The sequence below is a fragment of the Jaculus jaculus genome, chromosome 6 (assembly GCF_020740685.1).
Source record: "Jaculus jaculus isolate mJacJac1 chromosome 6, mJacJac1.mat.Y.cur, whole genome shotgun sequence".
NCBI lineage: Eukaryota > Metazoa > Chordata > Mammalia > Rodentia > Dipodidae > Jaculus > Jaculus jaculus.
This window is the reverse complement of record NC_059107.1, coordinates 131680751-131703253: the sequence shown is the minus strand read 5'-3', so window position 1 is coordinate 131703253 and position 22503 is coordinate 131680751. Positions and strand designations below refer to the sequence as shown.

The following is a 22503-nucleotide window of genomic DNA, read 5'->3' as shown; positions in this document are numbered from 1 at the left end:
AGCCACTGCAAATAAACTCCAGTCATGTGCGCCCCCTTGTGCACCTGGCTAACATGGGTCCTGGGGAATCGAGGCTCAAACCCGGGTCTTTAGGCTTCACAGGCAAGCGCTTAACCACTAAGCCATCTCTCCAGCCCTGGAGTGACATTTTGGCTAGTGATGGCATGGTCTGGGACTAACTGGTCATTTCTAGTTTAGATTTCTAAAATCCAAATGTCATCTCTTCCCTCCAGGCTTCTAGAGAATAGGTTCTAAACTGGTCAGGCTCTGAATAACCTCTAAAGATGGGGTCATTGCAAATAGTCACTTTCTAGCTGAGAGAAAAAACAATGAGGTACATTGTTAGCAAGTGTCTTTTATTCAAACTTGATAAGTGGTCTGATGACGTTGACAGAAGACATGAAAAATCTGCTACTTATTTGGACAAGTTTCATACCCACTAAAAAATCAAGAGTATCTACAATGATTATTTCTAACTGTAGAATCACAGGAGTAAAAATGGTTTGTTCTCTAGCTGTCTTGTTATCAGATGCATTCCTTATACCCCACCATCAAGAAAGAAATCCCTAAATATGTGACAGCTTATCTACTATTCCCTCTTTATAACTGTTACAGGAAGTGATAACCAGGACGTTTGCATTCTGTCTTGTTGTAGCAGAACTTTTCAGAGTAGTTCACTTCTCTATACCTTTATACCTTATTAACTTTGTCAAATGAGGAGCCATGCAGAATAAACTCGTCAATTAGGCAATAAGCCATGCTCTACAAACTTCTCATTTAAATGATTTATTAGAGGACATACACTTCAAAAACAGAATATGAAAAAGAACACTGGAACCACCAATCTCTTTTACAACCAAATAACTGAAAAAGAATAATATCACTGCCAAATTCTTTGCCTAAATTAATTTCTCTAACACACATAAAATTTATGAGACATATATGAAAGCCATAACCTAAAGTTATATGAAAGGTGCAATTATACATGCAAGTCTCATATTCTGAGATTATATAATACACAAAATATTACCAGAATGTATATATCATGTAGAAAATCAATTTCACCCTTTCTTCTTGAGACATTCTTCTTTCAATAACCTTAAAATCATTATCTCATTAAGAATAAATCACTCATTGCTTCTTTGCCTTTTGGCTAAGATCAAATGGAGACTAAACTGCTCTTAGTTGGTTGTGGTGGTGCATGTCTGTAGTCCTACATACAGAGAAGGCTATTTGCTTGAACTGAAGAGCTCAGGGCTGTCCTAGACAATAGAAGAGAACTGTGTGCTCCTTCCCCCCACCCTCCACACAAATCAATCTTAACCTCTTGATTGAGATTATTGTTTCTGGACTATTTCTCATAAGTCAGGTCTAAAAACAGAAATTGTACTTTCATTCTACCACAAAATATCTCTTCCTGGGTCTCTTATTTCTTTAGGTACAGACTGTGTAACTACATTGTATCAAAGTTCTTTTCTGGTATAGGAAGAGACAAATATTTATGTGAGTTAATAAAATGTTTAAATTTCTTTCATCTGAAGATCAATTTTCTTTAGTAAAAAGTAGGAGCATGAGGAGATTGCTCAGTGGAAAAAAGTGTTTGTGAGCTCCAGGCCTTTAGTTCACATCACTAGCTCACACATAAATGCCTGGTGGCTGAAATGGCCGGTTGTAATACTAGCAATCAGGCAAACTGACTAGCTAGACTCACCAAATACGTGAGCTCTGGGTTCAAGGGAGAGATCCTATCTCAGTAAATAAGGCAGAGAACAACATCAGCATCCGGCCTCTACACGCACACACACAGCTACATCGGTGCTCACACTGCATGCATATATACATATGGGAAAAAACCTTATATTAAACTTTTAGTAGGAAAACTTACATGAAATTAACTTTTATTAAGTTCTGTATTCATATTATCTCTTTAGAATATTCTTATCAATTTTCCAGAACTTATTTTATTATTCTCCTTTGATCAACATTCTCTTATTCTTCACTGAGTAAAAAGTGATGTGCTACAAATTAATTTTCCCACTAACAGTAAACCTAAGTGAGATTATAAGGAATGAGCAACTATTCTGCTCCAAAGAGGAAGTGATATTTGAACTCGGATTTCAGAAATGAAAAGGAGACTTCAGGCAGAAAAAAAGAGGGAAAACTCCTCCATGCTAAAGGAGCATTGTGTGTACAGGAACAAAGGTTTCAGAGAAAATGTTGAGATACATAATATAGCTAGTTGGAAGGAGGTAGATAGTAATTTTGTGGTCAAATTTGGGAGAATCCTTACAATATATTTTCTACATGCCAAGACTAAAAATACATATACAGATAGTGCAGGAGCATGGCCAGAATTTTAGGTAACTGTAACTGTGGCAGCAAGGTTGAAATGCACTGAAATAAAGAAAGCCCAGAGACAGGGAGACCACTGGAGATTAGTGTAGGGAAGACTTATGAGTCTCAGAAGTAAGACCGTGTTAACAAGAATGAACACGGGGGCCGGGCGTGGTGGCGCACACCTTTAATCCCAGAACTAGGGAGGCAGAGGTAGGAGGATCGCTGTGAGTTCGAGGCCACCCTGAGACACCATAGTGAATTCCAGGTCAGCCTGACCCAGAGTGAGACCCTACCTTGTACCCCCCCCCCAAAAAAAAGAATGCACACGGGCTAGGGACTCAGTGGATAAAGGGTTTGACGGACAAACGTGTGATCAGAGTTTGGACTCCACATACCCATGTGAAGCCAGATGCAGTAGCAAGCATCTGTAATCTCATCATTACTGTGAGGAGACAGGAGGTGGAGACAGGAAGATTAACAACCCCTCATGGCCAGCTAGTCCACTTTATGCAATGGAGAGGAGCAAGGTGATGCTCCCTACAAAAAAGTGGAAGGTACGGACTAGCATCTGATGGGTTCTTCAGACCTCTGTATGCACACTGTGGAGCTCACGCCCACACTCACATGTGAACTTACACATAAAAAAGGATTTTTAAAAACGAACATGTTTTGGAAGAAATGGTTAATTATGTTAAAATAATTTGTTTCAGAATATCAATTATTAATAAAGTACTTGGAGAAAACCAGTGTTTTCTAAAAATATTAGTTTTAGAGAAAATGAGTAATATGATGTGATGATAATACAAATATTTGTCAAATGACTGAATTAGTGAATGAATAATAGGAGTTATTTCTGCAGTTGAAAGGCTACTTTTGAAATGTACCTGGAGAATTTTTGGGATTATTTACTTATTTATTTATTTACTTTTTGAGGTAGAATCTCACTATAGCCCAGGCTGATCTGGAACTTACTGGTCTCAGACTCACAGTGATCCTCCTTTCTCTGCCTCCTGAGTGCTGGGATTAAAGGTGTGTACCACTATACCTGACTGCATAACCTGGGAATTCTTACCTCTAAGACCCAGTTCTCTAGTTCCTGACTCATATCTGGCATCAGTAAATTAATCAGGCCGGTACTTACAAGATTCTGCTCACAGTGCTAGAGGCTGGAGGTAACATAGGGAATGAAGCCATGCATAGTCAGCGACTTCATTCAAATGATCACAAAAGCAAATGTAGACCTGCAGCTGTTTTGTATGAGAAAGTGCATTTATGCTTGAGTTCACAATGAGAAGAGCTGACCAATTGGTAGAGAGCAGGAGGCTTCCCTGAATAGGGAACATAGGACATAAGGAGTTGAGCTCTGAGCAGATGTTTGCTAGGTACCGGTGAGAGAACAAAGTGGTATAAACAGAGGCAGGAGGAAGGGCATAAGCAAATGCCCTGAGATGGGAAGGAATTTGGGGCAATACAAGGCTTGCCTCTGGGCAAGGGGGGGCTCAGGATTATCCTGACAGGTCCTGAAGACTTTGCTGAGATTCTGACATCCCGGTGCTGGGAGCAACAACAAACCAGCAAGTCTTTCAGCAGAGTGAGCTGTGTAGTCAGAGAGTGGTTCTTATCCTCAGGCCTTTTCCTCTCCCCAGTTGTCTGTAATTCAGAATGGACACCATTTCTCTGGTCCAGTTTAGTCAGACAAGGTCAGCTTCAGTTCAGCATATGATAAGAGGTGGGGGTGGGGTGGGGAAGAAAGGCCACACATAAAACACAACACATGTGTCTAAAAGGTGACAGCTGCAGAGTGGCAAATGAACAAGAGGTGATTCCTGTACACAAGACAGAAACTTAGACGAGTTATTATAGTAAATGTCTTAACAAAAATGACAATACTAAAGAATTCCAACTGGGGCTGGGGACATGGCTCGGCAGATGAAGACACTTGCTTACAAAGCCTGCTAGCCCAGGGTTCAGTCCCTCAGCCACCCATGTCAGTCAGGGGAGCATTTGTTTGCAGCTGCAAGAGACCTTAGCACATGCACACACCCACAAACACACACTGAAATGAACACATATTTTTTTAAAAGACTATATATTCATTTGTTAAAATCTCAATATTTAGATTAATGAGAAGAAAACATGAAAGACTACCTATGGAGCATTGAAAGTGTTTAAGACTAGATTATCATGGGAAGACTACCAATATGCCACATCTTGAACTCTGAACTCTATAACAGGAGCCTACTACTATCAGAAAATATCACTTTACCTATCGCCTGTCCACCTGTGTGTGATATAGTCCTGCCTCATGTTTCTCTTCTGACAAGGACTAAATGCTGACTTGTGTCTACTCTGAAGTGCCTGCTGTTATTTTTTTAAAAAAAATATTTATCTATTCATTTGAGAGAGAGAGAGAGAGTGAGAGAAAGAGAGAGAGAGACAATGGCTAGGCATGCCAGGGCCTTTTGCAAATGAACTCCAGACATCTGCACTGCTTTGTGCATCTGGCTTTAACCACTGGACTATCTCTCCAGGTCCCAGTTGTTATTTTTGACCCCCTTCTGCAATCATTGATTTGAATGCCAGCTCTTTCTCATCTTTGACATCTTCTTTATATTCCTTTGAATTAATTTCAATTCCCCTGATTATATAACAAATCTGTAATGCAGTAGTGGGAAGGGAACAAAAGATAATGCAGTTTCTGTGTTTTGGATGTGTCCTTGGAATCCACAGTTGGACAGTTGGTCCTCGGTACTGCAGGGCTGAGAGGCCTTTGAAAGATTTGGCTACAAGGGCTCTGGCCTCATGAATGAATAAACTCACTTATGGATTTTTTTTAATGGAAAAACTTTGATATATGAACTCTTTCTGGCACACTTGCTGTTTAGTCATGTGACAGATGCTTTCCACCATGTTATGATACAAGCAAGCCCATGTCATTTCCATTCTCTTACACTTCCCAGCACCCAGAGAAATAAGTTAAATAAACACCTGTTCTTTTCTTTATTAGTTCCAGCTATTTTGCAAAAGCAAACAGAAAGGGACTGGGATAGCAGTAAAGGATGAAAAAGTCAGTGACAATGTAAATGTACTTTGAGCCACAGAGTAGTGGAGTTGGAGACAAAGATGACAGAGAAAGAAAAGAGGGGAAGGGGAAGGAGAGCAAGAGTTCATAGCATGAGTTGAATGTCGCACACCAATGGAAAGCCATTGAACTAAGTTTCTCGTCGATCCACAGCTTAATTTTTTTTTATTTTTATTTTTGGAAGGGTCTTGCTCTAGCCTATGTTGACCTGGAATTCACTCTGTAGTCTCAGGCTGGCCTTGAACTCACAGGTATCCTCCTACCTCAGCCTTCTGAGTAGTGGGATTAAAGGCATGCCCCATCATGCCATGCTCATTTAGCCTAATTCTTGATAAAGGTAATTGATATAGAAACAGTTTAAGCAACTATCAGTCTGGAATTGTTTATTTTAGCACATACTCTCTTCATATACAAGTTCACCTCTGTATCACGAACATCATCTCTGGGTCCTTCATGGTTATGAACACCTCACTGTGAAACCTTTGATTCAAGGTTTTTACAGTCTGCAAAAGAATATGAAATAGAGCCAAACTTTCTCAAAATCAGTTTCCCTCCCCCCAATTTACCATTTTACCCTAGAACAAAGCTCTTCTGTGCATAATTTGTTGCAGTTGTTTGGAAGGTTGCATCTGACAAGGGTTGGCTGTATTAAGATTGGGTTTATCAGGAAGGAGCTCTTAGTTTCATGACTTTTCAAGGCTGTCTGTCCATATGGTGGCGCTTTTTCAGCCTTCTTGTTCCTTCTGCTCAAAAAGGACCTTTTTTGATTGAAAGTGAAAACGATTTTTTAATGCTTTCTTCTGGTCACTTTTTTTGTTTTTTCAAATATTTACCTTTAACTAACTAGAGGAGAAGCTAGTTTTCATGCTGGTAGATCCCACCAGGGATGCCCAGAAACAACCCAAGACCTTCACTTCTGTTCCCCCTGAACACTTGTTCTTAAGTGAGGTCACCAGCGTAATAGCTTCCCACAGATACCCACATCATAGTCTCTCCTTGGAATCTGTATTTTATGCTACGTAGCAGTTCCATGACAAAGAAGAATCAAGGCTGCCAGTCGAATTTGATTGCTAAAAATTGACTTGAAAGTGGGGACATTATCTTGGATAACCCAGGTAGGCCCATTGCAACCATAGAAGTCCTTAGTCCTGTGATGGAGAGACAGAAGGGAAGGTGTCAGAGGTTTGATGCGTGTGGGCTCAGTTCAGCTTTCCTGGCTTTGAAGATAAGGTGGTTTTGAGTGTAGGAATGTGGACAGCCCTTAGAATCTGGGAAAGACACGGAAACTGATTCTCCCACCCAGCCTGTGGAAAGGAATGCAATCTTACCAACAGCTGATTTTAGCTGGGGAGACTCATTCTGGACTTTTGACCTACAGTTCCAATACCAATTTATGTTGTTTAGCATCAGTTAGTGGTTGTTTAGATTTTACAGCATTAATAGAAACTAAAAAGTGAGCTTCAAAATCATCATGGCCAAAGAGTTGGCATATTTATTGTTAACAACTGTTACTGGACCAATAAAGTCAAATTTGGAATACACCCTCTTATAAGAATAACTACTCTCTAAATGTGCATATCATGCTCATTCCAAGAGATTGCTGATGATAATATCTAGTTAAATTTTCTTTATTAAATCAGTAGAATGCCTTTCATCGTTCTCCAGTTATAAGTAAAACACTGAGGTGTTAAAAAATCAGTAACATGGTTGTTTGACATATGCTTCCAAACCAGTGAACTCAGGCTCTGAATTTAAATTACAACTCTCCTTTGTTGGAAAAATTAGCCCCCTGAAACCTCTGTGTTTCATCACCCACCCATCAAACAGGAGTTATAAAAATATAGATCTACACAGTAGGTCCATGGAAAAGATGTAATGAGATAACTTATGAAAAGTTGTAGTTCAGCACCTATTACATAAAAAAAGTAGAGCGGTTACCATGACTGTTAAATATTATCTTTCTGATTCCAGCAACTTCCCTAATAAAAAGCAGGGCTTTCAAAACCTATGTGGACAACCTGTACGTCTAATAATTTATCATTTTTCTTTCAATTATTTTCTTCTAAAAACAGAGTCACAAATCACTTTGAAAATATCTTCTTTCTCAGCCATACTTAACTTTGAGTCAATTCCTTTATTATTAGCGATCTATTCACTGAAGTGATTGATGAGAAAAAGAAATAAAGAGGGGATTAAGACAATGACCTAACTCTATAGAACCTAATTAAACTTAAAAAAAAATTATTTCCCTCAGGTAGGGGTTGGGGGAATTCTTGGCTCTGAACCCAGAGAGCTCTTGTCCGGCTTGGTTTGGCTTAGAGGTCTGAGCTGGGGCGATGAGGTGGGTCGGTCTTCGCCAGGGCAGGTGAGCGCCAGGCCCAGGCCAGAGAAGGGGTTCACGGCACTCGCTGCAGGTCGCCCACTACACCAGCGTGGTCTCCTGCCCGCGCCCCTGCGGGGGTCAAGCGCGGGGGGTCCCGATCGGTCAGTCTCCGGAGGGCTCCGCCACCCGGGGCCGCCCCGAAGGGTCTCCCGCCTCCCCCTAGCCCGTGCCGCGCTTCCCCGAGGCTACGGAAGGGAAGGAGGCGTGTCCCGAGCCGGCGGGAGGGAACCGGGTATAAAAGGGCCGGCGCCTTGGCAGCCCGGGCTACACTCGCCGCCTCGCGCCGGGACCAGGAGCGCCAAGGGCAGGGCTGGGCAGGGCCGGGCAGGGCAGGACGCACGGGGCCGTGGACAGGGCTTTGCGCTCGGGCTACCCAATGCTGGGACTATCCGCCGCCGCCGCTCGTGCAATATGCTGGAGCTCCAGAACAGCTAAACGGAGTCGCCACACCGCTGCCTGGGCTGGATCGCAGCGCTGCCTTTCCTTATGAAGAAGACACAAGTGAGTGGGGCGCGCCCGGGAGCTCGGGGAGGCTTTCCAAGAAAATCGTGCCCGGAGCCCCGGGGAAGGCCCGGCGCGCCCTGCCCAACTCGGCACCCAGGACCTGCGGGGCTGCGCGCGCCCGGGGAGCCTGGGAGGTGCGAGGGAGGGACGCGGGCGAGGTGGCGAGAGCGGGGTGCCCAGCCAAGAGGTCGGGGACTGTGTGCATGACAGGGAGCCCCTGGGCAAGTTTGCAGCCGCGGCAGTGAAGTTTCGAGCCCAACAGTGCCCACCCTGTGGAAGGGGTCGGCTCTTGGGCGGGGGAGTTCACGTGAGCATGGGAAGACACGCTCTCTGCACGGGAGACAGATCATCTGTCTCCCGTGGATTCCCGGAGGTTATGAAACAGCTCCCCACGCGCCACCCTCGCCCCAAGCCACGGTTCGTAGTGCAGTCCGCCCAGGTGGCCGCGGGACGCGGCTCCGACGCGCTGCAGCCGCTGGGGCAAGCTGTGCTGCCGGGTGGAGACTGAACCTGCCCTGCCCACCCCGGGAAACCTGGCACCGCGCGACGCCCGCCCGGGTCGCAGCTCTGGATAGGCCCTCGGGGAAAGCTGTGGTGCAGTGCCTACTGGTGCATGGAGGAAAAGTTCTGTAAAAGAAAAAATTGTTCACCCTTAATGATAGTTATTGAGATAATACCCAGCGTCGCGAAATTGAGATTCGTGCATAAAGCCCTGCCCGCGGGCTGCAAGGGTACAATTAGATGTTTTGTAGTTTTTTTTTCTTTCTTTGAAACAATTATTTGGCCCGTCAGATCCCGGGTCTTTCTTTTCAGCACTGGCGTTTGCTACCTCTTTGCACTCGTGTTATCCGCATCGGGTCGGGCAAAGCTGTCTTTCACCCCCCAGAGGTTCCATTGGTGACTGCAATTCCTGACATGTGTGTGTGGCGGGTGGTTGGCAGGGTCTGGGGGGCCCGAGACTTGTGCGCATCGTTAGTTTAGAATGAAGGCATCAGTGTGCGGACAATGTTTGATGAAATAACTCGTTTGGCGACCTCTTTAAAATAGATATGGGTCCATTAGGAAGGAAGCAGGAAGAAGAATAAAACCTCGTTCCCGGTGTGGAAGGCACACTTCCCGGCCTCCGGGGGGAGTTCTCGTCCACGGCTCCCTCCAGAGTGCGTAGGAGCGAGGAGCGCGGGGGTCCTCACTTGCAGTAAGGAAGGCATTACCCATCACACCTGGGAGCACCACACTTGGGAGCGCCTTCTGGTCCTAGTGACAAAAAAAAAAAAAAGTTGTGTTGCGATCGCTTGGTGTGTATATGCTTTGCTTTGTGGAATCATAAACAAGGGTGGGGAACCTATTTCTTTTTATAGTAGCATCTGCTACATGAATAGTGGTGGCCGGTTCTGGGTGGGGAAGTTCAGGAAGAAAGACCAGACCTTCTTATTTAAACAAGAAAACAGGAGACAGACAAGGTTAATGTCCAACACACCAAAGCCCGGCCATGTGCTATCGAGTCACTTTCAGAGTCAGTGGGATTGACGATCCTTGCCTCGTTTTTGCAAAACAAATGTGAGCTCTGTAATCTCCTTTCTCGCTTTGATTAAATGGCTGTGTAAATAGGATTACACGGCATAATTCCATTGAAAACTAGAAAGAGGTCAGTGTCGCCTCAAACACTGTGACTCACTGCTGCCTACCAGAGACATTTGAGACAATTAAGTATTTTTGAAATGTGACCTGTTGGGACCAAGTTAAAGTGCAGGCCCTTTGGGGGGGGGGACTTGCTGATGTTGAAGGGTTTGCAGTCAAAAGAGGGCAGGGCTCTCTTGAATGAAGGATTTGCTGATGTGAAAGGGTTTGCAGTCAAAAGAGGGCAGGGCTCTCTTGAATGAAGGCGTTCATCGCCTGCAATCTAGTGACCTTCAAGGTTTCCTTTAAGGATACGTTTAGCAATTCCACGTTCTTGTCAAGGAAAAAGAAGACGCTAGAAAGAGCACAAACGCAATAACATAACCCATGGCAGTGAAAAGAGTAAATTAGGTTCTCTTTGCTATGTCAAATCTTCTAATCCAAAAGTTGCAAAGAGATTTTCTGTGTAAAGCTACATGACTAGGGCAAAGCTCTAGGAAGCTGGACCCTAAGAAGTTTGATCCAGGTGCTTTTTTTTTTCTTTTTCTTTAACTTGATGTTATCTTTGAGAGAAAAATGTTTTGTTATACACTAGTTTAAATAGCCACTTGTAAACATCCGATCAATGCTAAATTTGTGCTCGTTACCCAATATATTAGGAAAAATAATTTAGCAATAATTTGCTTTAAGACTTAAAATTATATAGCTTTCCAAGAATCACGGGGATACCAGGCATTTTGGCCTTTCAAACAAACTGAGTAACTGTGAAATGCCATCTACAGCCACTTGGGGCTTGATGACTGATTCTTTGACTTAGCAGGAGTGATAGACTTCAGTCTTTGGAAAATAATGACATAGGCAGTAGGCTTGAGGAATTAAGACAATAAATTTCGTCATAAGTCTGCACCGCAGAATGCCTCTTACAGTTTTCGGATTTCTTTTAATATTTTATCAATACTGTATGATTTGTTTCAACATTGCAAAGAAATTGTGGCTCTGGCTTAGAAGAAGCACCTATTTCAATAAAGATCTGCTTTTTAAACATAAACGTAAAATGAAATCACAATCATGGATATCATATTTCAACACCAGTGAAAAGTGGCTGAAGCTGGGGTCAGCTTAATATGGTCAGTGCCCCAGTTTGTGTGTGTTATGTTTGCATTTTGGCTTCCCTACAGGCTTCGAGAGTTGTCATGACTGCTGCCAGTTTCAGAAATCCTGAGAAGAGGAAAGGTGTGTCTTGCAAACAATGGAGAAAGGGCTATATCAGGAACATGGAAGAAACAAATGGAATTTTAGCTTTTTGAGAGAAATACCCTCTCCTCTTTTTTTTTTTTCTACATGAAATTTGTCACGTGGGCGACACTGGAAGCTGCAGTAGAGAAAGGGTTAACATTTCTGTGTTAAGTGAAGAGCATTTGAGAACTGCTGTGACCACTCAATGTGGAATGTGTGCTCTGAGCAGCTCTAATTTATGTAGCTTTTAATTGATACATTCCGCCAAGACTTTAAAACTCAAGCGCTAAGTCGATTACATTTAACATAAAACAAGGAAAATAACCATATGGAAATCTGAAAGTGAGTGCCAAACCAATTAAAATTGCTAGATTTTATTTATGTCTAACTGCTGATTTGAAGGTAGCAAATTGAGTCAGATTTGTTCTTTAGTGACTGAACTCTTACCACCACTTTAAATAACAATATATCCCTGCTCAAATAGCTAGTCTTTCAGGTTTGGAAGTTTCTTTCATAGTTCCCCCCACTTACTTTTTAATTCTATGCCTCAGGAGCACCCAGAATATGGTTAGTGAGAGGTCTGTAGGCTGTAATCTATAAATACTTAGGCTCCAAGTCCTGTTTTACAACTTATGAGACAAATGACCTTAGGCAAATGATTAAATGACTTGGGATTTCCGTTTTGTAATCTTTATGTTTGTAAAACAGTTATAAAAGATTTTTTTTTTCTCAGATGGTGGCTGAAAGGACTGGAATGTAAAAAATAATAGATATATATATATAATATAGGTATAGACATATTTATCATTTTCCCAGCACAATGGCTTACTGTGGCTACAGTGTGAATTTACTGTTCCTGTGAAGAGAATGACCTGCCCATTAACTTTTACAAGCCAGAAGAACATGATGTTGAAGGAGCAGAGATCAAGTTTTTCTAAAGCTGGATCCTTCAGTTCAGTGCTTTCCATTATAAGCTGTTATCTGGGAATCCCTTGTAATTTACATATGTCAAACCCGGAATGTGCAGAAACAAAGGCATTATGTGGGCATGGGAGTTGTGAATTTCTTTACTGTAAAAAGGAATGAGAAAATTAGTTAGAAGTGGAAATAGAAACAGAAAATGGAAATGTCACTAATTCAGTTTCCTGTTTCCATGCTCTTGCTTTCTAAGTTCTTACAGGATTGTGAGGATTTGTTTTACTTGAGGGAGAAAGGACCTGGTCAGCTTCCTCTCCCTGGTTTCCTTGTGCGTACTTGTCTGGGGAAGGCCATGCATTCATTTCTGCAGGCCTCTTTGTTGGTTTTTACCAGGCAACATGCAGTGACTTTTTTTTTTTTTTTCATTATCCAAATTGGGACAATTTTTTCTTTTCCTTTTTTCAAGTACCTTAATGTTCCCTTTGGTGAATTAGGCTTAGGCAGTTATACATAAATCTGTGAGCAGTGAACTTTTATCTTTTCTAGCACATGAATCACCAACAGCTGCAGGAATTCTGTTTTGGGTCTTAGTCACCTGTGTAGTCAGAACAATTTATAAAACAAATGGCGAGGACACCAAGATGCTTTCATAATATATGCTGCTTTCAGAGTTGTTTTGTATAGACTTTGTCTCATGGAAACCATTGACTCCAGCCTTGCTGATTTATAGATGCAGTTAGAAGTTTTTGCCCATTCCGTTAATTACGGACACACTGAAAACTGTTTACCAGGGCCTTGGAGTTAGCATTGTCATTACCCTGTCCCTACCTATTTCTGTCTGTCAAGAAATAAAAAGGTGTGTGTGTGGCGAGGGGGGTTGAGTTTCTTATAATTAGGCCTCCCGGTTCTTTTTTAAAGCACAATGTGTATCATCTAAAGGAAGGCTTTTCTTTATGTAGCTCTGTGTCCTTTGGTTGTAAAATCTTAATTTTTTTTTTCCTAGGCTGCCACTTGCATATGAATTATGTGACTTTGGGAAATGATGTGGAGCTCTCTGAATCTCTTCCCTCAATGGAAAGTAATATTAGGCGATTTCTAGGTGCCTTCTACCTCCTAAAAAAAAATCTATTAAAATTCTAGCCAAAGAGAAATTTGAACCAGATGGCACTGAAGTTCCCTTCAGTTTTGAGAATTCTGCAGCCATAGCTTCACTGCGGACACAAAGTATACTACTAGATTATGAAAATGAACCCACCCAAAGGGAGCTAAGAAGAGAATTACATGTAGATTATTTTAGTTTTAGCCATTTCCTCTACTACTGTTATTTCTCAATAACAAGAATGCTATTTCCACTTGAAGAAGACCCTTACTGTCTGTCTTTTAATCTTCTAAGTCCGGGGAGTAACCAAGGGTCCTCAGTCAAAATCAGATAGTGTTACAAGATAAAGTGTACATCCTTGTGTCTGCCTGTCTTTGTCCTCCATAGGCTCCAGTATGTGCCTGGAGTGGGAATGGAAAACCAGACCAGGAGGAATCTGGTGATGTGGTCAAAGCCGAGCAGGGAGCATCTGAGGAATGGTTTTGGCTCCAGGTGTGTGACCTTGAGCAAATCACTGGAGTTTTAGTAATCTGAATGGTGTCCCAGTGAGAATGCTCAGAAGATAGTGGAAATGAGAGGCTATAACTAGGGACACAGAAGCAGACATAGGAGGCAGCCCTATGGAAAGCCAGTTCCTGTGTTTGACCAAATCCCTGTTTGCCTTACCTTTTGCCAGAGTCCCTAGAATAACCTCTCACCTCCTCCTTGCCTTGACTAAGAATGGATTCAGGATACATAGCCATTAGCAGCTTTTCCCTAGATGGAGGGAGGAAACCATGCCCAAATTTTCTGCTTGTTGACATGAGATTAGTCCAAGGGCAGCTGGGCCTTCCTCCAGCCAAGAGACCACAGACCCCTCTGAAAACCGCATCAATAGCAATAATGTTCTTTCGGTGAGCTTCCCAATAAATTGAAGTGCTCCAGACAATCAGAAAACAGAAACAGCACTGGCTCTTTGGTTATCTGGGACTGTGCACCTGTGGCTGTTGGCTGTGCCTTAGGATCTTGAGGGCTGCAGATTTGCTCTCGGGGCTCTGAGGGGGGTAACTGGCTGGCCTTTTCTGTGCTCCCTGTACACAGGCAGCAGCTGAAACATCCCTCAGTTACCTTGCAAAGAATGCCTTTGCTCTCTAGGGTGGCCACACAAAAGGGAGTGAAAGAGGACAGCAAACACATCCATCCATAGTGCTTGTGGATGTATGCCTGGGCCACGTTGCAGAAAGGGCATCTCCACGGCATAACTGTGTGCCTGGGTAAACCCAGGAGGGAAGAGCTCTGGCTAGTGGGAGGCATAGTGTTTGGCCTGTGCACACATGGCTGTGCTGCCTTTCCATGAATGAATGGAAGCTAATCTTAGCCACAAAAGCCCTGTGGGTGCTTAGAACTAGTGCCACCTTTTCACCTTGACAAACATGAAATCCTGAAGCAAATGACCTTTCCATTTCTGTATGTTTTCTAACTCCCTGGGTGAAACACATCTCATTATTGGCTTGTTCCTTCTAAATGTGTATCTCTGAGTGATAACAGGAGGCTGCCACGGACACTCGCAACCACGGAGACTAAGCAGTAGGAAGGAATCTCTCTGCTGGGTTAAGTTTTCTGCTTTGTACTGGGGTTCCTTTTCCTCCATTCTCCCATTTGGGAGAACACACTAAATTCTGGGATTTTAAGTCAAGAGTTACAGAAGTAATGGGCATTGTTATAAAGGACTTGCCATGCTCCTGGGATATGTTCATTGCAGAATGTTCACTGGGTGGGTCTAGGGAAGGGAGGGGAACTCTGCTTCATATGAAATGGTTTAGAAAGTGATCTAGAAAACCCACGGATTACAAAACAAACCTCAGCTGTCATCCACGGACCCATAATTTATGCTTCTCTGTAAACCCACAATTTAACACTTCTGAAATAATAAACACATTAAGCATTTCCATTTTTGATGGCAAACTCACAGCCTTGAGACTTCTTTGGCCTGGGTCTGTGGCACTCTGCTAGAGCTGCTGTGTTCTGAGGTCACAGTCAGAAGTGTTTCGTGTGTTCTGGCACACGAGGACTAACCCTACCACACCAGGTCCCTCTCCTGTGTGTGAATTACCACTGTACAGAATGAAGGGCTGGGCCTGCTTCCAGATGGTCCACATGGGGGGTTGAAATACAGGAATCGTAAGGATGCTCAAAAGTGTTCATGAATGATGAATGGGAGAAGATCAGCCTATGGTTTCTACTCTTTGCACTGAATAAATTCTATGCAGAAAAACACAGAACTACAAAATAAGGTTTATACAGTTACTGCTTTTGTTGCAGGTGAGAAATTCTTAAAAATTTATTCAATGTGTGTGTATATCTGTTTGTGTGAGTGGGTGCATGCAGGCCCTGGTGCTGTGTGTAGAGATGAGAGGCAAACATTCTCCTCTTCAGCCTCATTTGAGGCAGGGTCTCTTGCTGCTTACCCTTCCTTTTCCTGCTTCCAGGAAATTTCCCTGTCTCCACCTCTTTTCTTACTTCTGGGATTACAGAAGCCACCTCAACTTTTGGCTGTTCAAAGGGGTCTGGGAATCTGAAACCAGGTACTCCGAGTTGTATAGCAAGCATTTTATTCATTGTTACATCTCGCTCCCTGGAAGTGGTTTTTTTTCTTTTTTTTTGAGTTTAAATCTTTCCTAAGAGAGCATTTTGAACTTTAATGTATGTTTGTAATGTACCAAAACAATAGCAGGTACTCCTTAATATCACTTATAAAATGGTGAAAAATTTTTTCCATTAGAATGAATATTTTAAAATATGTTTGGTCATTTATTAAGCTAGATAGTTTTGTTTTGTGTAAATATATATTTCATCATAGCTTCTAATAATTATAACAGATTTTAAAATCTACCATTGACAGTTATGAAGACCTGTCCTAAGCACTTTGTATACACACACACACACGCACACACGTACACATTTGCACTTAAACTTGTTAAACAATTAGATTGCCTGATATAAAAGCTTATTGCTTGTGCTGCATTACAAATATCACATATGAATAATACATGTCAAGTGTTTGACATTTAAATATTTTAAATAGTTCTCACCATTATTATGTAAAATCAAACCTTTCTGATAAGAGCTCATGCCAAAACCATGTAGTAGAAAGCAGTTCTGAGATTAATTAATTCATTGAACTTTTATCCTGTGTGACAGGTGTAATTTTTTTTTAATCCCATTTTGTAGATGAGGAAACTAAGATAAAGGCTTTCTCTGCAATTCCTGGTATTGCCAGTACTATCACCCAAAGAGATGGAGTTGGCTCACATAGTATATTAGCGTGACTTGTTTAGTACTTCAAAGACATGGATTCTGTTTACAAGAATATTAAGTAAATACCACATATGATTCAGATAGTGAAAGGAGCTGCCAGGAATGGAATTTGACAACTAAAATTTGTGAATAGTGTTGCCTAGCAAGAGTGGCTCCTGCTAGATGCTCAAATAAAATAATAAATGTGTTTCTGATCCAGGTTGTTGAGTATTGTTACAGTTTTTTTTTTTTTTACTAGTTTTCTAGTTTTTAATTTTTCTTTTCCTTCCTTCCTTCCTTCCTTCCTTCCTTCCTTCCTTCCTTCCTTCCTTCCTTCCTTCCTTCCTTCCTCTCTCCCTCCCTCTCTCTCTCTCTCTCTCTCTCTTTCTTTCTTTCTTTCTTTCTTTCTTTCTTTCTTTCTTTCTTACTTTCTTGAAGGGCAGGTGTCATTCTTAGCCCAGACAGACTTAGAATTATTCACTCTTGTCCCAGGTCGGCTTTGAATTTATGGTGATCCTCCTACCGCAGCTTCATGAGCACTGGGACTAAAGGCCTGGGCCACCATAGCTTTTTTCCTTCTTTTTTTTTTTTTTCCTTTTTAATTAATTAATTTATTTATTTGAGAGAAAAAGAGGGAAAGAGAGAGAAAGAGAATCTGTATGCCAGGACCTCCAGCCATTGCAAATGAACTCCAGACACATGTGCTACCTTGTGCATCTTGCTTTATGTGGGAGGGTACTGGGAATTGAACCTGGGTCCTTTGGCTTTTCTGGCAAGCACCTTAACTACTAAGCCATCTCTCCAGCCCTTCCTTTCTTAAACAGTAAATATTTTAATAACAGTACTAGCCTGATATCCATAAATGTGATTAATGAATGATTGGACAAGTACTTTATTTTCACACATTAGAGAGTTAATTTTCAGTGAAAATGCAACCAATCTATAAATTGGAAAACTAGAAACCTTACGAGTGAATGGAAGATGTTGGACAGAGTTACATATGCCATGTTTCTATATCACTGACTGGCCATATAGCCCTCACTAAGTTTTCTTCTCTGATTTTTACTCTCCCAACAAAAGGGGCAAAGTAACTACATTGCGGAGGTATTCAAGGGCAGAGTCAATGGCAGACTGTCAGATGTCCCAGCAACTAGCACTGTATTGATAATCATTACTGTGAAGTGCAAAAGTTATGCCCAATACTCCAGAGGACAAGCCGCATTAGACAACGAGCAGTTCACAGAGAACACAAGACTAGCTGTTCAGTTAGCATCTGTGGACTGCTGACTACAAGTGAGGGGCTATACTACCAAGGCACTAGCTTACCTTATTATTCTTTTTTAAACATCATTTTCATTATTATTTATTTGAGAGAGAGAAAGTGGCAGGTAGAGGGAGAGAGAGAGAGAAAATATGAGTGTGCCAGGTCCTCTAGCCAATGCAAAGGACCTCCAGACACATCTGGCTTACAGGCTACTGGGGAATTGAACTTGGGTCCTTAGGCTTCACAGACAAGTGCCTTAACTGCTAAGCCATGTCTCCAGACCCGTTTAACTTATTTGATTCTAGCAAAAATGTTGTTCAGTACATAAGATAAAGACATGTTGTCTCCCTCTCTCTTTCCTTCCTTCTTCTCCCTTCCTTCCTTCCTTCCTTCATTCCTTCTTTCCTTTCTTTATAAGGAGACTAAAGTTCAGAGAGATTCAGAAAGTTTTCCTGAGATTAACAGGAAAAGAATACAAGAAAATCAAGTCCTCAAATTTGACATCAAGCCTGTTAAATTCTGGATGTGATTCCTCCTGCACATTGCAGTTGAATGCCTGCCTCCTGTGTCTATTGCTATGACCCCCAAAGGCCCAGAGTCTGTAACACTGTTGGGAGGTAGCAGAACTTTTGGGAAGTGGGCCCAATGGAAGGAAATTAGATCATTGAGCATATACTTTTGGAGTGGATATGGAACTAGGACCTTCCCTTTCATTTCTCATTTTGCTTTCTGGACCCCTAGCTATGAGCCGGCCTCTGCCACCGGCTGGTAGCAACCAGGCCAAGGGGCTGTGTGCTGGCGCTTCAACCCAGAAACAGTGAGCCCAGCACACCTTTATTCCTTCTCAGTTGATTACCTCAAGTCTATTTTCTGTTACAAAAAGCTAAAATATTCCTACCCATGTCTGTGGGCTAACTCCACAGTGCACGGCCCATATACCTCAACAAGGAGGGACCAATCGGGAGGGGGTAGGACATGGATGAGCCTAATAATGGTACCAAACTGGCTGTATTTGCTGAATACAAAACTAATTAATAAAAAAAAGATTTTTTAAAAAGCTAAAATAACTTGTAAGACTTATACTTCTTCCTCCTCTTCTTCTTCTTCATTTCTGTGTAGAGGTGATAGTGTGTTTTCATTTTTGACCAGGAAACCTGAGAGCAAAGTTAAGTCAAGGCCTCCAGTTAAGTGCAAGACAGCTTCAGATTGCAGCTCCTCCTTGATGTGTGGAGCTGTTGGAGGATCTGTTTGGGGAGCACCCTGCTGGCTAGGGGTCCTGGCCTTCATCAGCAGCTCTCCATCCCCCATTTCTGGAGCTGCCAAATGGGAGCTCCATGACCAAGTCCTCTGACTATTGTAAACTGTAGAAAAATGCCATTTTACTTGACAGAATGAAGACTTGCTGACAAGCCCTTGTTACCTTTCAAATAAAAGTAGTACTTGGTAGACAAAGGCAGGTTTTAAAATATTTTTAAACTGTGCTTCAAAATAACTTCTTGGGAAAAGAAAGCTGCTTCAGAAATTACTTGTATAAATTACCTCTGATAATATTTATATACTCTTTTTTGAAGATACTTTTAAGTGACTGGGTTTAGATCAAAAAACTATATCCTTTGTGTTTTGGTGTTTGCTTTGTAATTCCTTATCAATCTAATTGTACTTATAGTGAAAAATGATCTTCTATATTAAGGTGATGAGTTTTTGACAGACAGTTGTCAGAGCATCCTTGGCAGCGGGGGTGACCCTGTAACTAACTCCTTAGCAGCTTAGTACAAAGCAAACAGAGGCTGAACCCAACTCACTGACGTCGGAAAGCCTGTTTCCCCACCCGCCTCAAAGACGAAATATCCAAAGAGCACTTTGGACAGTTCTTAATAAAAGGAAACACTAGATAAGCATGTAATGTTTAAGAACAAAAATGCTTACTTTAAGAAAAAGTTGCAAAAGCTGTTAATAAGTATAATCTCAAGAGAGTTTACCAAGATCAAAGTTCTTCTTTCTATCATGTGCCCAAGGTCATAAATCTGTGGGCTGACACATGAACCAGGAGGTCTGCATCTGAAGCTCAAGTTTATAAGTTAAGTGCCATGCCTGGAATTGGGGGACGGGATATAGATTATTCTCATTTTGATTTTTCAGTAGCTGACGAAGATATCATTTTTAGCATCCAGAGAAATCCCTCTAAACATGGAGGATGAGCAGAGCATGGCTTTTGCATCAAAGCACTTAGGCTTTACCCTCTGACTCTAGCTTGCTGTGGGGTCTTGGGCAATGTATTTAACTTTGCTTAACCTTTTTGTAACCTTTGGTAAAATTGAAGGGTGATATTTTGCAGCCTTCCTCTCCTCCCCCTCGTTTGTTTTTCCTCTTTCCTTTCCTTGTGCCTTCTCTCCTCCCCCTGTTTTAAATCTAGAAATGACATATTAGGTACCTGGCTTGTGGTGGGCACTCAGAATTGTACCATGCTAGGTATTTTACAGGGCTGAGGATGTAGGTCAGTGGTGGAGGGGTTGCCTAGCCTGTGAAAGGCCCTGGGTTTGGTCCTCAGCCATGCACAAACACATCCACATAACATACTCATACCTACTCACACATACCAAAGCAAAATTTCAAAGTTAGTACGTGGTTTCCAGCTACATTGTTAACCACTAAATTCTGTCTGTGTATTTCATTCACTGCCCTTATATAAACCAGAAGGAGCACGAATGGACTTAGAATGGGGCCTAAGTCCTACCTCTGTTATTCACCAAGATCATCATATATATGATTTCCTTTCTTCCTCTTGGCCTCAATAGCCTCATCTGCATAAAGGGTAATAAGGGTGATAGGATGTAGTGGTATGAATACAGGGTTAAATGACATAATATAGGAAACTTGTCCTTTGCAGATGGAGTGCTCAGTAAGTAGAATGTCTGATCTCTCTCTCTCTTTCTCTCTCTCTCTCTTTCTCTCTCTCTCTCTCTCTCTCTGTGTGTGTGTGTGTGTGTGTGTGTGTGTGTGTGTGTGTGTTTGCATGTTCCTATGTGGGCACACATATAGTTGTGGGTGTGTTTATGTGTAGAAGCCAGGGGTCCATATGGTGTGTCTTCCTCTATCACCTTCCACCTTATGTTTTAAGACAAGATTTCCTTGAACCTAGAGCTCACTGATTCAGCGACGTAGCTAGGGATAAACCTCAGGGATCCTCCTGTCTTGACACCCAGCATTGTGCAGGCATGTGCTGCCATGTCTGGCTTTTACATGGGTGCTAGGAATCCAAACTCAGGTTCTCACACTTTCATGGCCTCACTTTACAGACTGAGCCATCTCCCCAGCCTTGGCTTTTCTCATCTTTCAGAAGATTGAGGACAGTAAACAGGGCAGCATGCACCAGCAGTTCGACCTGGCCGGACTAGTCTATTTGCAGAATGGTTATGATCTTTTAGGACTTACTGTCGTTGAGAAGCAAGGCAAGACTATGAGTGACAAGAAACATGGGATTATACAGCTACAAACCAAGATGGGTAAAAGGACTGAGCATTTATAAAGATGCTGACACCCATATTGGCTACATCACAGGCATGAGAGTCAAGAGAAGCAGTAATGCATGGTATAGTTTTCCCAAAACACTGGGTCCTATTCATAGGCATAGGGTCATATTATCCTCAGTTTAGGGTGATGAAAAAATTTAAACTTCTCAAATAACTGAAGCATATGGTTGTGGAAGAAAAGTTACCAACAATCTTACCTAGCAGTTAATCCTGTAGGCTGCATAACCCGTCAGCCAGGCAGATGTGCATGCCAGTACTACAGTAGCATGACTGTTATGAGAGTAACCAGCTGCTTTCTGATCGGATCTTAGGCTGTGATATTTAAAAATTTTTTTTGTCTATTTTTATTTATTTGAGAGCGACAGACAGACAGAGAAAGAGGCAGATAGAGAGAGACAGAGAATGGGAGTGCCAGGGCCTCCAGCCACTGCAAACAAACTCCCAATGTGTGTGCCCCCTTGTGCATCTGGCTAATGTGTGTCCTGGGGAATCGAGCCTCGAACCAGGGTCCTTAGGCTTCACAGGCAAGCGCTTAACTGCTAAGCCACCTCTCCAGCCCTGTGATTTGATTTTTTTTTTTTTTTTGAGGTAGGGTCTCACTCTAGCTCAGGCTGACCTGGAATTCATTCTGTAATCTCAGGGTGGCCTTGAACTCACAGTGATCCTCCTACTTCTGCCTCCCTAGTGCAGGGCATTAAAGGCATGTGCTACTACACCTGGCTTATACTACATTTTTGAAAAAAAACATGTTTTATTTATTTGAGAGGGAGAGAGAGGAGAAAGAGGGAGAGGGAGAAAGGGAGAGATGGGGAGAGAGAGAGAGAGAGAGAGAGAGAGAGAGAGAGAGAATTGGTATGCTAGAGCCTGTAGCCACTGCATACAAACTCCAGATGCATGCACCACCTTGTGTATCCTTGCACCTAGGTCTTTAGGCTTCAGACAAGTGCCTCAGTTAGCCATCTCTCCAGCCCTCATACTACTTTTTGTGTAATATGGTCAATATAAGCTTTAAGGACTCATAGGTCTGGTGGCCTCTCTTCCAATTATAAGACTTTGAATTACTTCCTTACTGTAATACTTTGATTCTCTCATTTGTAAAATGATGCTAGTATCTAACTGCTAAGAACCACCTTATGAATGCATAAAGGGCTAGAACCTGGTTAATCCAAGGAAACACGGGTAAAGATGGCCTTCAAGTAGAATGTGTTTTTGCATTCTAAGTGTTGACTTATTTTTTTATTATTATTTTTTTTAAGT

The 22503-nt window shown here is 42.2% G+C and overlaps 1 protein-coding gene across 2 annotated transcripts in view; it reads left to right on the top strand.

Moving 5' to 3' along the window:
• The first annotated feature begins 8093 nt into the window (after nucleotides 1–8093).
• Nucleotides 8094–22503, top strand: part of Kitlg (KIT ligand) — a 93631-nt gene continuing 79221 nt past the window's right edge. For both annotated transcript variants that reach the window (XM_045152889.1, XM_004650161.2), the window contains exon 1: nucleotides 8094–8303. In XM_045152889.1, coding sequence (XP_045008824.1) covers nucleotides 8289–8303 — 15 coding nt within the window. In that variant the 5' untranslated portion in view covers nucleotides 8094–8288. The remainder of the gene's footprint in view (nucleotides 8304–22503) is intronic.